Source organism: Onychostoma macrolepis, chromosome 20 (genome assembly GCF_012432095.1).
Source record: "Onychostoma macrolepis isolate SWU-2019 chromosome 20, ASM1243209v1, whole genome shotgun sequence".
Lineage (NCBI taxonomy): Eukaryota > Metazoa > Chordata > Actinopteri > Cypriniformes > Cyprinidae > Onychostoma > Onychostoma macrolepis.
The window spans coordinates 21,390,903-21,402,546 of NC_081174.1; the positions used below are offsets into that span (position 1 = coordinate 21,390,903).

General features: G+C 37.8%; 1 protein-coding gene across 1 annotated transcript; it reads right to left on the reverse strand.

Moving 5' to 3' along the window:
- Window positions 1–7,335: 7,335 nt before the first annotated feature.
- ptgs2b (prostaglandin-endoperoxide synthase 2b) lies at window positions 7,336–11,345 on the reverse strand. The gene is made up of 10 exons (XM_058756167.1): window positions 11,106–11,345; window positions 10,869–10,985; window positions 10,631–10,774; window positions 10,319–10,462; window positions 9,808–9,989; window positions 9,624–9,707; window positions 9,187–9,433; window positions 8,741–9,027; window positions 8,457–8,604; window positions 7,336–8,282 (listed from the first exon to the last, which is right to left on the reverse strand). Exons 1-10 carry the CDS (start codon window positions 11,161–11,163, stop codon window positions 7,873–7,875), a joined length of 1,821 nt encoding a protein of 606 aa, XP_058612150.1. The 5' UTR covers window positions 11,164–11,345; the 3' UTR covers window positions 7,336–7,872.
- Window positions 11,346–11,644: the final 299 nt, after the last annotated feature.

Sequence of the window (11,644 nt, forward strand, 5' to 3'; positions counted from 1 at the left end):
CAGATTTCAGAACTTCAATATGTCGGTATATTAACATTACATCAGTTAAAGAAATGTGGTTTTTAATTGTAAATTTAAGTTAAATCTGTAAACCCTAAAACGTTGCTACCGTATTTTTTACGGTAAAATTCTGGCAACCACAGCTGCCCTCTTTTTTACCGTAAATTTTACGGGATTTTTTTTTTACAGTGTACTAACAAATAACATAATTTCCTTTTACATGCAAACAGACAAGTAAGAAAATTCTGTAGCCGTCTTGTAACCAATCCATTGTGACATTTCTATTTCATGCCATTAATAGATTTCTGGTGCACCTGCCTGAGAAGAATTACATTAACAATACCAGTAGAGTAGATGTTGTAAAATAACAAACATTAACATCTTTAAGTTAAACCTGAGAGTCTTAATAGATTCATTAATTGTGCTATAGGCCTTTCTAATATTGCTGGCATGATGTAGTTCAACAAGAGCTGGAAAGTAGTGATGTGTGATGTGACGTAAAGTGGATGTTGATACAAATGGCAAAAGTGGTTCCTCTACTGATGTTATAAAAAGACTGCCTGGTCTAGAATTAGACACCGACCAGTTGCTCTAGCAGGAAATTTTGAATAGAAAGGTCCATCAGTAGCCTTATATGGTTGTGGATGAACTTAGTGTTAAACTGGGGAGAGGGGGTTGCGATGCTGATGCATCTGGATGTCATACTTAAAAAGCTACATGGACTTTATGACCAGAATGTCTCCAAATGACTTATGGCATATGAAATTACAACTTGCATGGAAAAAAATGTTCAACTAGTAATGGAGGAAGAATTTTTTTTTTTTTTTTACTAAGGAACCCCTAATCTCATTCATGTTTTTTTTTGTTTTTGTTTTTGTTTTTTACTAAGGAACCCCTAATCTCATTCATGTTTTTTTTTGTTTTTGTTTTTGTTTTTTTACTAAGGAACCCCTAATCTCATTCATGTTTTTTTTTTGTTTTTGTTTTTACTAAGGAACCCCTAATCTCATTCATGGGTTTTTTTTTTTTTTTTTGGCTGGGTTTTACCATTCTGACTCCAATATCCTCATTCCTGCAGTTTCTGACTCAGAATGTTAATCTGAAACAAGCTTCAAATAGCACTGCAATCGAAATCTGTACAACTAATTTACTATAAGCAAGGCCTTCTAAAAAGTCATACGACAGCTTTGCATGAATAACTGACTGAAATTTAATTCATTATTCACTGGAATCTTGCGAATTGAAACTTGCCACAGTTAGGAAACAATGTTTTTTTTTTTTTATTGATGTCAATCCTAATTTCTTCAGGCAGCAGTTTATGTATGCACATGCAGAGGACAAGATTTTCAGATTAAAGGACTGAATTTGACCATTTTGTCTCAATAAAAAATTAAAAGAGGAAAGCACCAGGAAAAAAAAAAATTTATAAATGTAATTAAAATGCATTTATTTGGCTATGCAAAATGTCACTGCATTGTTAATAATAATAATAAGAAGAATAATACATTTTATTTGTAACGCACTTTATATTTCAACAAAATCCCAAAGTGCTACAATAAAAAAACACAATCAAGCAAAAGCTCTGCTAAAAAGGTGGGTTTTAAGGCCACATTTAAAAGCATCCAGTGACTGTGGTGTCCTCAGATGGTCCGGGAGAGCATTCCACAGACTGGGAGCAGCTGAGCAGAAGGCCCGATCTCCCATATGGAGCTTGGTCCTTGGGGGTTTCAGAAGATTTGCTGAATCAGAGCGGAGGGAACGTGTAGAGCATTGTGGAAAAAGAAGTTCCTTGAGGTGAGGTGGGGGGGCGTCACCATGGACACACTGGTGGGTAAGGAGGGAAACCTTATACTCAATCCTGTATGAGACAGGGAGCCAATGGAATGATTTAAGGATGGGAGTGATGTGATCATATTTGCGCACCCTCATCAGGATCGTAGCAGCACTGTTCTGAATGTACTGCAGCTTCTGGAGGCCTTTGCCAGGGATCCCGATGAGGAGTGCATTACAATAGTCCAGCCTGGAGGAGACAAAGGCGTGGACCAGCTTTTCTGCATCTCCAAAAGTGAGCATAGTGTGAAGTTTGGCGATGTTCCTCAGGTGGAAAAAAGAGGTCTTACATAGATGTTTGTGATCCTCAAAGGTCAGATGCGAGTTCATTTTAACACCCAGGTTGGTAACTGATGATGAAGGCAAAATATCCTGGCCAGAGAAAGTAATGCTGTTAATGACAAATGTTCGGACCTGGTTTGGAGTGCCGATTAGGATGGCTTCAGTCTTGGAGCTGTTTTGCTGCAAGAAATTGTGCTTCATTCATGCCTTTATCTCCTCCAGGCAGGTAGTCAAAATGGAAGATGGCATGACAGAAGACGGAGTTGAGTTGTTCCTGATGTAGAGTTGAATGTCATCAGCATAGCAATGAAAAGAAATTCCATGGCGGCTGATGATATGATATAAGGGGGAGCATGTAGAGGATAAACATTGTTCAATGTATTTAATTTATTTATTGTTTAATATGTGTTCTTTGTAGAGCATACCACTTATTAATGGCTGAAATGTCAATAAAGCAGAGTAAATTTAAACTTTGCATTGTTAGGTCAAGCACATTTTTGGCAAAGACTGGTTTAATGTGTTTTTATATTCACTATCTTCTGTTGAAAGGACCACACAGACAACAAGGTCTGGAATTTTGTTTGTAAGAGATAATAAATTCTGAGGAAGTTCAGTGTGAACTTCTGTTGTTGTTTTTTTTCATATAAAAAATATAGAATTCTGCCTTCAGTTTCTGTTGTTTTCATGTAAAAAATAAATAAATAAAAAGATAAATATATATATAGAGAGAGAGAGAGAATTATATGTCTGTATGCTTCTAAGATTAATGGAAAGAAGTCTGTAGGACACTTATTGAATGCCAACTTCCTGCTGTAGACAACTTCATTTCTTTTTTTAGCTGTACTAAGAAGTTTAAAGGAAATAGGAAATTAATTAAGCAAAATACTCTTGCTCATAAAACTAAGGAAGCTTGTTTCCAGAAGCTTATAAAATCACAATTCTGATTGTTTTCTTGTAATTCTAAGTTTACATACAGTAATTGTGAGTTTTAAACTCAGAGTTGCAAGAAAAAAGGCAGAATTTGCGGGATATATGCTAAATTCAGAATTGCAAGGGGGGAAAAAGAACTGTGAGATTAAAAAGTCACAACTGCCATTTTAATTAATTGAATTTTTCATCCCAAAACAATCTTCATCTGGACATCAAATTTATTATTAAGACATTATTCATCTTTCTGTAAAATGAGACTGAATTCATCTGTAAGACACAGATGGGCTTGTGTGGCTCAGGTTGCCTGAATAACTTTTTCCTTCTTCCTTCAAAGAAAGTTACATCATTTACAATTTGGGAGATAGCCATGTGTAGATACAAGAACTCTCTCCAATAAACACAGGCATACAGGGAAGTTCCTACTCTGGGTCTTTCTTCACACAAAAGACAAGCAGCGTCTTCTGACCTGATGAGGTACATGAGGCCAGTGACAGATTCTACAAAAGATGTTCTGCATTTTTCTCTCCTTTTATGGTCTGAGAATGTTTAGCCCACAACAGTAAATGGAGGGCCGCAAACAGAGTGGCACAGTGTAGTTTCAGTATTGATGAGTTATTACTCTGTCATCTTGCTCCAGGACCGAACTGAAAGCATTTTTTGTAAGCATTACCTCATATGTGTCAAATGCTGCCATGAAACACATAATGGCATGTGGTGACAGATTTATAGTTTTCCCCGAATATGTTTATCTACGTTTAAAGTCCCCTTTGCTACAGTGTGTGCATGCTAAAATTATAATAGCAAGAGATTCTATTCTGTCATAATTTATAGCTGTATGTAAGCCTTTAAAGTTGAAATTACAGTTTCAGAATTATGCTGATGGTACTGACTTCTGATAAGGCGACAGACTTCTGTTTATTTCCCAAGCTCACCCACAAGCGTCTGATCAACGGTGCGTGTCAACTGGCGCGGATCATGCAAAGCAGAGCGAGTATTTTCGTGATCGCCACATATAGCCTACACGTGATTACAGTTGATTATAGTTTCCGAAAGCCCAAAGTAAAGCAACCCATTCTCACACCCAACTCGTCACATATTGAAGCTTGGTCAGGACCACTTGGCGTCGCTTTTTGACGCTCAAGGTACCCCTTAGCGTCATTTTTCGACTTGCAGGGTCCTCCGTTGCTTTAAATAGGAAACCCTTAGCGTCAATATCCCGACGCCATACTAGGAATTTTATCGTCATAATTAAATTATATATTGGGTAATAACATTGCCATTATTGCATATATGTTGGGGTGTGATTTTTCAATGTAAACAGCCACAACAGTTTTATTTATATTACATTATTTACACATTTATGAGCACATAACCCAACCCCTGCCCCTAAACCTACCATTTGTCAATAAAACGCAAGATATAACAGGCAGATACAACTACCGTCATAATTTATTCAAAAAATATTAATATTCCAAGTCTTCCGAGGCAAAACATTTGATTTGTGAGAGGAATAGACGCGATCGCCGTCTCCGTCCGCCGTCAAGCTCATCCTGCATGCTGTAGTCTGTGAGTGAATTCAAAAAATGCCGCCAGAAGAAGCCTTACGTCAGCCTTGGTTGTGAAATACTATTGGCTCTTGTGTGTCTCGTGACCGATTGCGTTATGCTGTTCTGACAGGCCATTGGCTCTTGTGTGTCTCGTGACCAATTGCGTCAAGCTGCTGGACGGGAGTACGCTTTTGAATGAGATGTGAGCGCGTTAACAGAGCGGGATCATTTTCAGCGATTAAAACCTTGTTTTGCTCTCTTCTTCTCATAAAGACTTCGTATGGCTTCAGAAGACTTGGAATGAAACACGACCTGTTTGTAATGCTTTTATACTGTTTGTTTATGGTCAATTTTTTGCAATAAATACCGGTGACTGCACTTATATTTGCCTGTTACGTGTTTTATGTTGTTCAGAAGTGGGTAGGTTTAGGTGGGTGGGTTAGGTGCTCCAATAAAAGTATAAATGTATATAAAATTATTTATATTTTTTTTTTACAAATGCATGCAAACCATTAAACTAAGACAAACAACTGAAAACAACGGAGGAGAACGTGTTGTCATTCTCCATAAATATCTTGACCTGACGCATAAAGCAAGCATTTGAAAGCAATGGAGTTCCTATTTTGTAATATACTGACGCCTAGGGGCACTTTTGGCGTCTTCATAGTGACGCGAAAGGCGTTTGACCATGCTTCAGTTTTTGACGCCTTGGGAGTGAGAATGGGTTGAGTAAAGATATTGTCAGTTTTATACACTTAAACCCAGCTATAACATCCAAACTGCATTATTTAACACACACACACACACACACACACACACACACACACACACACACACAAATAGCCTAGGGCTGTCAGACGATTAATCGTCATTAATCGCGATTAATCGCATTCAAAATTTTGTTTACATAATATATGAGTGTATACTATATATTTATTATGTAGCCTATCTATAAATACACGCATGCATGTATATTAACAAAAATGTTATATTTATATATAAAACAATTATATTAAATTATCAATTATATAAAACTCATGTCTGCTGTCAACCCAATGCTCTCACCACGCGTGCGTGAAGCTCAGCTCATGCTGTAATGAATTGAAAACGCTCGCCAGAGGATACTTTAGTGAGCCACGTACGAAATTCTGCGAAAAGGGTGAATTGCTTTTATGGCAGGAATAAAAGCGTCTTTCTTTTGTTCCACAAAAGAAATAAAGCCATTCAGTTTTGTTTTGCAATTTTACATTTATTGACAATTTCTACAAATAAATGTTCAGTGTAAGATTGTATTCTTTGTTAAAATGACTGTTCAACAGTGCTTTTTCCTTTGAATCTATTTCTCTCTGCCAAGTTCTCACACTGGAAAGTGACCAGGGATCAAGTCCAACTGCCCCTTAATTTCATCACTTGTCGGATGGCACGTATCTCCTCTTGAGGCTCACAGCCGGCTTTCCCGGCGGCACGTCCCCTGGTTGAAAAAAAAAAAAAAAAAAGCCTGCGTACACTATCAGTCACTGAGGAGACAGTGTGTGCTGAGGCAATGGAAACATGCGCTCCGCAATCTCCCCTTCTGGCTCGCGGTGCCAATTTCATGCCAATTTATCACAGAGAAAGGGAGACTGTCTTTTAGTCCACCCACAGAAGTGAGCTAGTTGGAGCTCATACAGTAAAGCTTTGGAAAATCAGAGCCCCTGCAGGGTCATTGATGACCAGAAGCACAAATGCAAAGTCCTAATAACTTGCACAATTACAGGGCCTAATCGGACACTTCTCGTCAAAAGCTTTACTCATGGCCCGGATCTTTGCGATGCATCTCTTTACTTTGATGTGGTCAGTGGTTTGGTTTTATGAGACCTGACATCTACAGCTGTAGAAACAATGTTAAAAGGGCTGGAGGGGGGCACTTACTAAATAGATCATAAATATCACAAATTAAACCAAACCATGTCCCCATAATGTTGCAGAAAATCTGCGGAAATGATCATATTAGTCTACAGGTTTCATGCATTTCGAATTTTTTTTTTTTAACTTTACTATTATTTTTTGATCCTTTAACATTTGCTGGTTGTTAAATTAAGTGAATTTTCATTAACTGGTTGTATTATCTTGTTTTGTGGACATGTTTTAGAAAATAAGAATATTAAGTGGCCTACTCTGTTTATCTTTTGCTATAGTGAGGTTTGTTCCAATTGATTTACAAAAAACAGTCTTTGTGCCATTAATTGTAATAATCCAGTGAGATTTTTGTATGCACAAGAAGTCTGACAACAGCCAGTGCTGAAATCATTATTTGCTCAACTTAAATCAATTGAGAAATGATTGAAGTATCAATTAATTGTAAATAATTGCATCTGACCTGCCTGAATGAGCTGTAATTTTTAATAATGACTTGAAAATCATTTGAGTTCACTTTGAATTTGGACTATGTTGTAATACACTCAAGATATTTGCATTTTTCACTGTTTGAACAAGTCAGCAACCTCTCCAAATTTCGTTTCTACATGCTGGTTCTAACACATTTGTGTGTGTGAAGATATCACTTCAAGCCATAAAACATTCTCCCTAACAATAATATCACCTGTCATCATGAAGATTATATTTGTTGCCTCGGAATTTGTGTGGATATTTTCTTTTTTATGTTTTATGTGCTCACAATTTAAACCAAATAAAATCGGATAATGTATCTTGATCAATTAAAAGAAAATCGTTTTTTAAAAAGGGACATTAAGAATGCACACACAGAAAACAAGGTAAAAGTATTAGACGTATTGTGATTTATTTCAAAAAGTCATATTTCAGGTATAAAAATAAGCAAATATCAATACTTTTTTAGATAAAACATAAGTGTTCACAAAGACAAAACAGTGTGTGAGATATTTCGTTAGAAAGAAAACTTTTGTTTAGTATTCTGAGATCTTGAGATGTTTCATTACGGAGATTGAAGGAAACAAAGGAAGAAAAAAGGCAGACGGTAAACAAACAACACAAGTTAAACCATTTTAACATTGTAAACAACTAGAAACGTGATTCAAGTAAAATCATGATGACAAACTATTCAGCATTATAGCAGTGCTAAAATCTGAGGTCTAATGTAAACATTTTATACAATACATACAATGTACATATTTAATAAATAGTTAAAAACAAAGCATCAGATTTGTACAAAAACCATTACAAATACAAAAATATGAAATAAAAGATAATTTTCTCAGTACAATAAATAAAATAAATAACCTATAAATAAATAAATAATAAATTACTTTCTTACAGAACACATCTATCAGAGTTCAGATGTCCGTTCTTTCAGTAAAACTGTTGGGTTGACGTTTTGATCGGAGTGGGAAGTACTTGCATTAATGGTGGATGGTACTGAATCTTTTACATTAGGCACGTAGAAGGACGCCATAGGGCAGGACCCTTTGACATTATTGCAAACCAATTTCTGCAGAGAGACAGTATTGACAATCTCAAAGCCCACTTTGCCACCAAAGGTGCTCGGTTTCCAGTACTCGGGGGAACAGATGGGATTTCCCATAAGTCCTTTGAGGGAGTAGGGGGCACCCATTTCCACCATGGTCTCCCCAAAGATGGCGTTGAGCCTGGGCTTCTCAACCAGCAGCCCAGCATAAAGCTCCATAGCATCCACATCCCCGTACAACTCTTCAAGTTCAGCAGCCATCTCCTTTTCTCCTAAAACATAAAACAAGCTCAGTCAACTCAAATTGTTGTCTGAATTACCACTGATTTTACAGTATCTGCGGGCTATGCTTTTAAAATACAGGTGGGCTTAGGTAAAGTTTACATGTGATATTGTAGAAAGCATCCATGTTCAGACCTGATAAATGGAAATATATTAACCCTCACCTGTCATTTCTTCGAAGGATTTGTATGGCTTCATGTTGAAGCGTTTCCTGTAGGCATTGATAGATTGGTAGCGCATTTTCCTGCTGTCTTCAATTGACTTCATGACCACCTTTAACACAGCTGGTGCAACATTACGCCCTCCAGCCACCTGAAGTAAAAGACAAGATTTATAATTCACCAAACCCTCACCAGGGCGGTACCTTGCAACAGTATCTACAACAGGCTAATGCAAAACAAGTCAAACTAAACTTCTTTTTCTTGTCTTAGAATACATGAACGCTTACCCTTCCAGCAATCTGATTGGTGAAGGACTCAACCAAGCTGTTGACGCCATAGTCTGTCAGTATAGATGTATTGAAGAGAAACTGCTTATAATCGTAGACTTCATCCTGGATGTGAAATTCATCAGGCATAAGGGGGTGCCAGTGGTAAAGAGTGTTGAACTCAGAAGAGATCCTGTTCTGGTACTGGAAACGCTCGTTGAAGAGAAGTTCAGGATCAAACTTGAGCTTAAAGTGGTATCCACTGAGATGTTGCACATAATCTTCAATGACAATTTTGATCGTCTCACCTATAGAGTCAGAATATACAAAGGTTAGAACCATGAGAGTTCTTGTAATTGCATTTTGAGGAACAACTATTAATACATCCTTGAACCCATTCTGCAAAATATCCAATTTACATTATATGCTTGTCCAATCTAAATGTCCTTTTGCTATAGGACACTCACCAATAAGGATGAGCCGTGCGGTCTGAAACAGCCTCTCGTCATCCCAGTCAGGATGCTCCTGCTTTAGTATATCACACACTCGGTTGTGCTCACGCAGCCAGATGGTGGCATACATCATGAGTCCGGGAACCAGTCCAAAGGCTTCGTGACCAACGGCAAAGCGATGGGACTCGGGTACATGAGGAGGGTAGTGCATGTCTGCTTGAACCTCACTGACTGTCGGAGGATAAACCTCACCATGCAGAACCTGGTTAAGGCAATGAACATGAATTTTCAGACATGTATGCTTGCAATATGAAAGAGGAACATGAGAAATGAGTAAATAACAAGACAGTAAAAATAGCAAAGTTGCCTAATGGGAAGGGAGGATGAGGTAACTCAGAGTTCAGTGAACTGGAGGTTATTTTAGTTAATTTTGGGGTGGAGACATTCCTTACCTGATATCTCAGCTTGCCGTCCTTGAAAAGTCTCAGCTTGTGTTGGCGTTCAAGGTCCTCTCCGTATATGTGTCCCAAGTCAACCTAAAAACATCAGGCAAAGTCAGTCAGATGCTGCAGTGAATGTGAAGGACTGTTAATAAGTTAGTGTCACTTAAAAATGTCCTATCTATGAGATACACACCCCATGATTCAGGGCTCTTGTGAAGGCTGGACCTTTCTTCATGTCTGTTTTGAAGAACTGATGTGTAAAATGTTGGGCAAAGAAAGCGAACATAAGACTGGTGCGTTGAGGGTCTGGGATGAACTTCCTCCTGACAAGCAGCTTCTCAGCCAGAAGCTTCACGTCTGGCAGCTCTTTCTTTCCTGGTAAAACAAAAGAAGAATTATTGAGAAAAAGACATCCATCGTATATTTACATCTCCAGTTATGAGTGCTAAACTGTTACAATAAACCAGGAGTTCAAGCATTCTGTGCAACTAAGTTATTTTAGCCTCAGTGACTTTACTTAATGGAGATGAATCTCTCAGCAATAATACTGTAAGAATATTATATTTATTTAAGCTTTTCTCGTCCACACACCCAAGGCAAGCAGGCAGGCAGGTTGCGTCCACAAACTTCCTGTCTAGCTGTGATGCCAGAAATGTGAATAGTAAGAAATGTGAAAAAACAGGTCTGAGGACAAAGAGGCTCACCTGCGACTCCCATTGGTGTTGGGCAATCGTGCGGGACAGGAGGCAGTGTGCGAGTGTAGTAGGAGAGATTTGAGTAGGCTTCCCAGCTTTTGTAACCATAGTCAGCATTGAATACAGGGGGGCTCTCAATCAGATGGGCACGAGCTGGTTTAGGAGGAAAAGAAATTTTCAAAAGTCAGTTTTAATTTTGAGTTGCATTTATAATTTACATTATTGCCGTAAAGAAACTTTTAAAGTTACATTTTTCAATAAAATTATTTAAAAGTGTATGAGATACTTCAAGAAATAAAAGCAACACCTATAACAACTTACATGTTAGCACGTATCTCATTATGCCGTTTCTCAAAAACGACATGTTGTTGACAATATTCCACAAGCTTTTGAAGTGTGTGAGAATATAATGCACCGTGTTGGGAGAAGGCTTCAGAGAAATTTTCAACCATGTGAGAAACTCAGCTGTAAAAACGACACCAAAGTAAAAGGTTAGTCAGGTATTGACAGAAAACATGAAGCGAATTCTTTTACAGAAGTCTATGCAGTTTACACTTACGTGTTGTGCAGTTTTGACCGTAATATCCAGTGCGTGTACAGTCACATTCATACGAGTCTGAGCCCAATGCCGTACAGACACCTCGATTCTGACATGGCTGAGAGCAACAGGGGTTGGCTGCATCACCAAAAATATTGATTATTTTAGACAACTTAATTTACATAATTTTGATAATACTAAATAATCATAATAGATGTGAATGCGAAAATGTATAGGCTAAATGAAGAAATGACTTACCTCCTTGGCAAACCATGAACCCCAGGTGCAAAAGAATAAATAATACCAAGCTATTCATTCCAATGGCGTACAGTAGTCGTTCCTCGCCAGTTCAGATCGGAGAATGAATTAACTTTCGAGTGAGAGAGGTGCAGTTATAAGAGCAGCGGAGTGACGCAACATGCTCGACTCTCAAGCTTGAAATGAATTCCTACATGATGACTCATCATTCGCGCATCTACAGCAGTGCAAGAGGATAGACAATGATATAATCGTTTGTTAGTGTGGCGCAGGCCTACCTACTGATTATCGGATTATCGGATGTCATAAACTAGCCTAATATCCCGAAGGCTGACGGGAGATAAGATAACAGACTCGTAGTTTATTTATGTCTTGTCAATTTATCATTTTTTGTCACTTGCCAATAGGAAGCAAAGGAAAACTGTTTCTAATAAACTGTAATAATAATAATAATTTGATACACCCTCTGCTAAGTGATCACATTAGTTGATGGGTTGATAGCCTACGAATTCTTTCTCCGGATCAAACAGAAAATACAT

Bases quoted from the DNA above. Each gene is read 5' to 3' on its own strand.
- ptgs2b (XM_058756167.1), bottom strand. From the start codon at position 11,163: ATGAATAGCTTGGTATTATTTATTCTTTTGCACCTGGGGTTCATGGTT. The intron at 10,986-11,105 runs GTAAGTCATTTC...TTGGTGATGCAG, and splicing joins GTTCATGGTTTGCCAAGGAG to CCAACCCCTGTTGCTCTCAG. The intron at 9,028-9,186 runs GTGAGTGTCCTA...CTGACTCTATAG, and splicing joins CGCACGGCTCATCCTTATTG to GTGAGACGATCAAAATTGTC.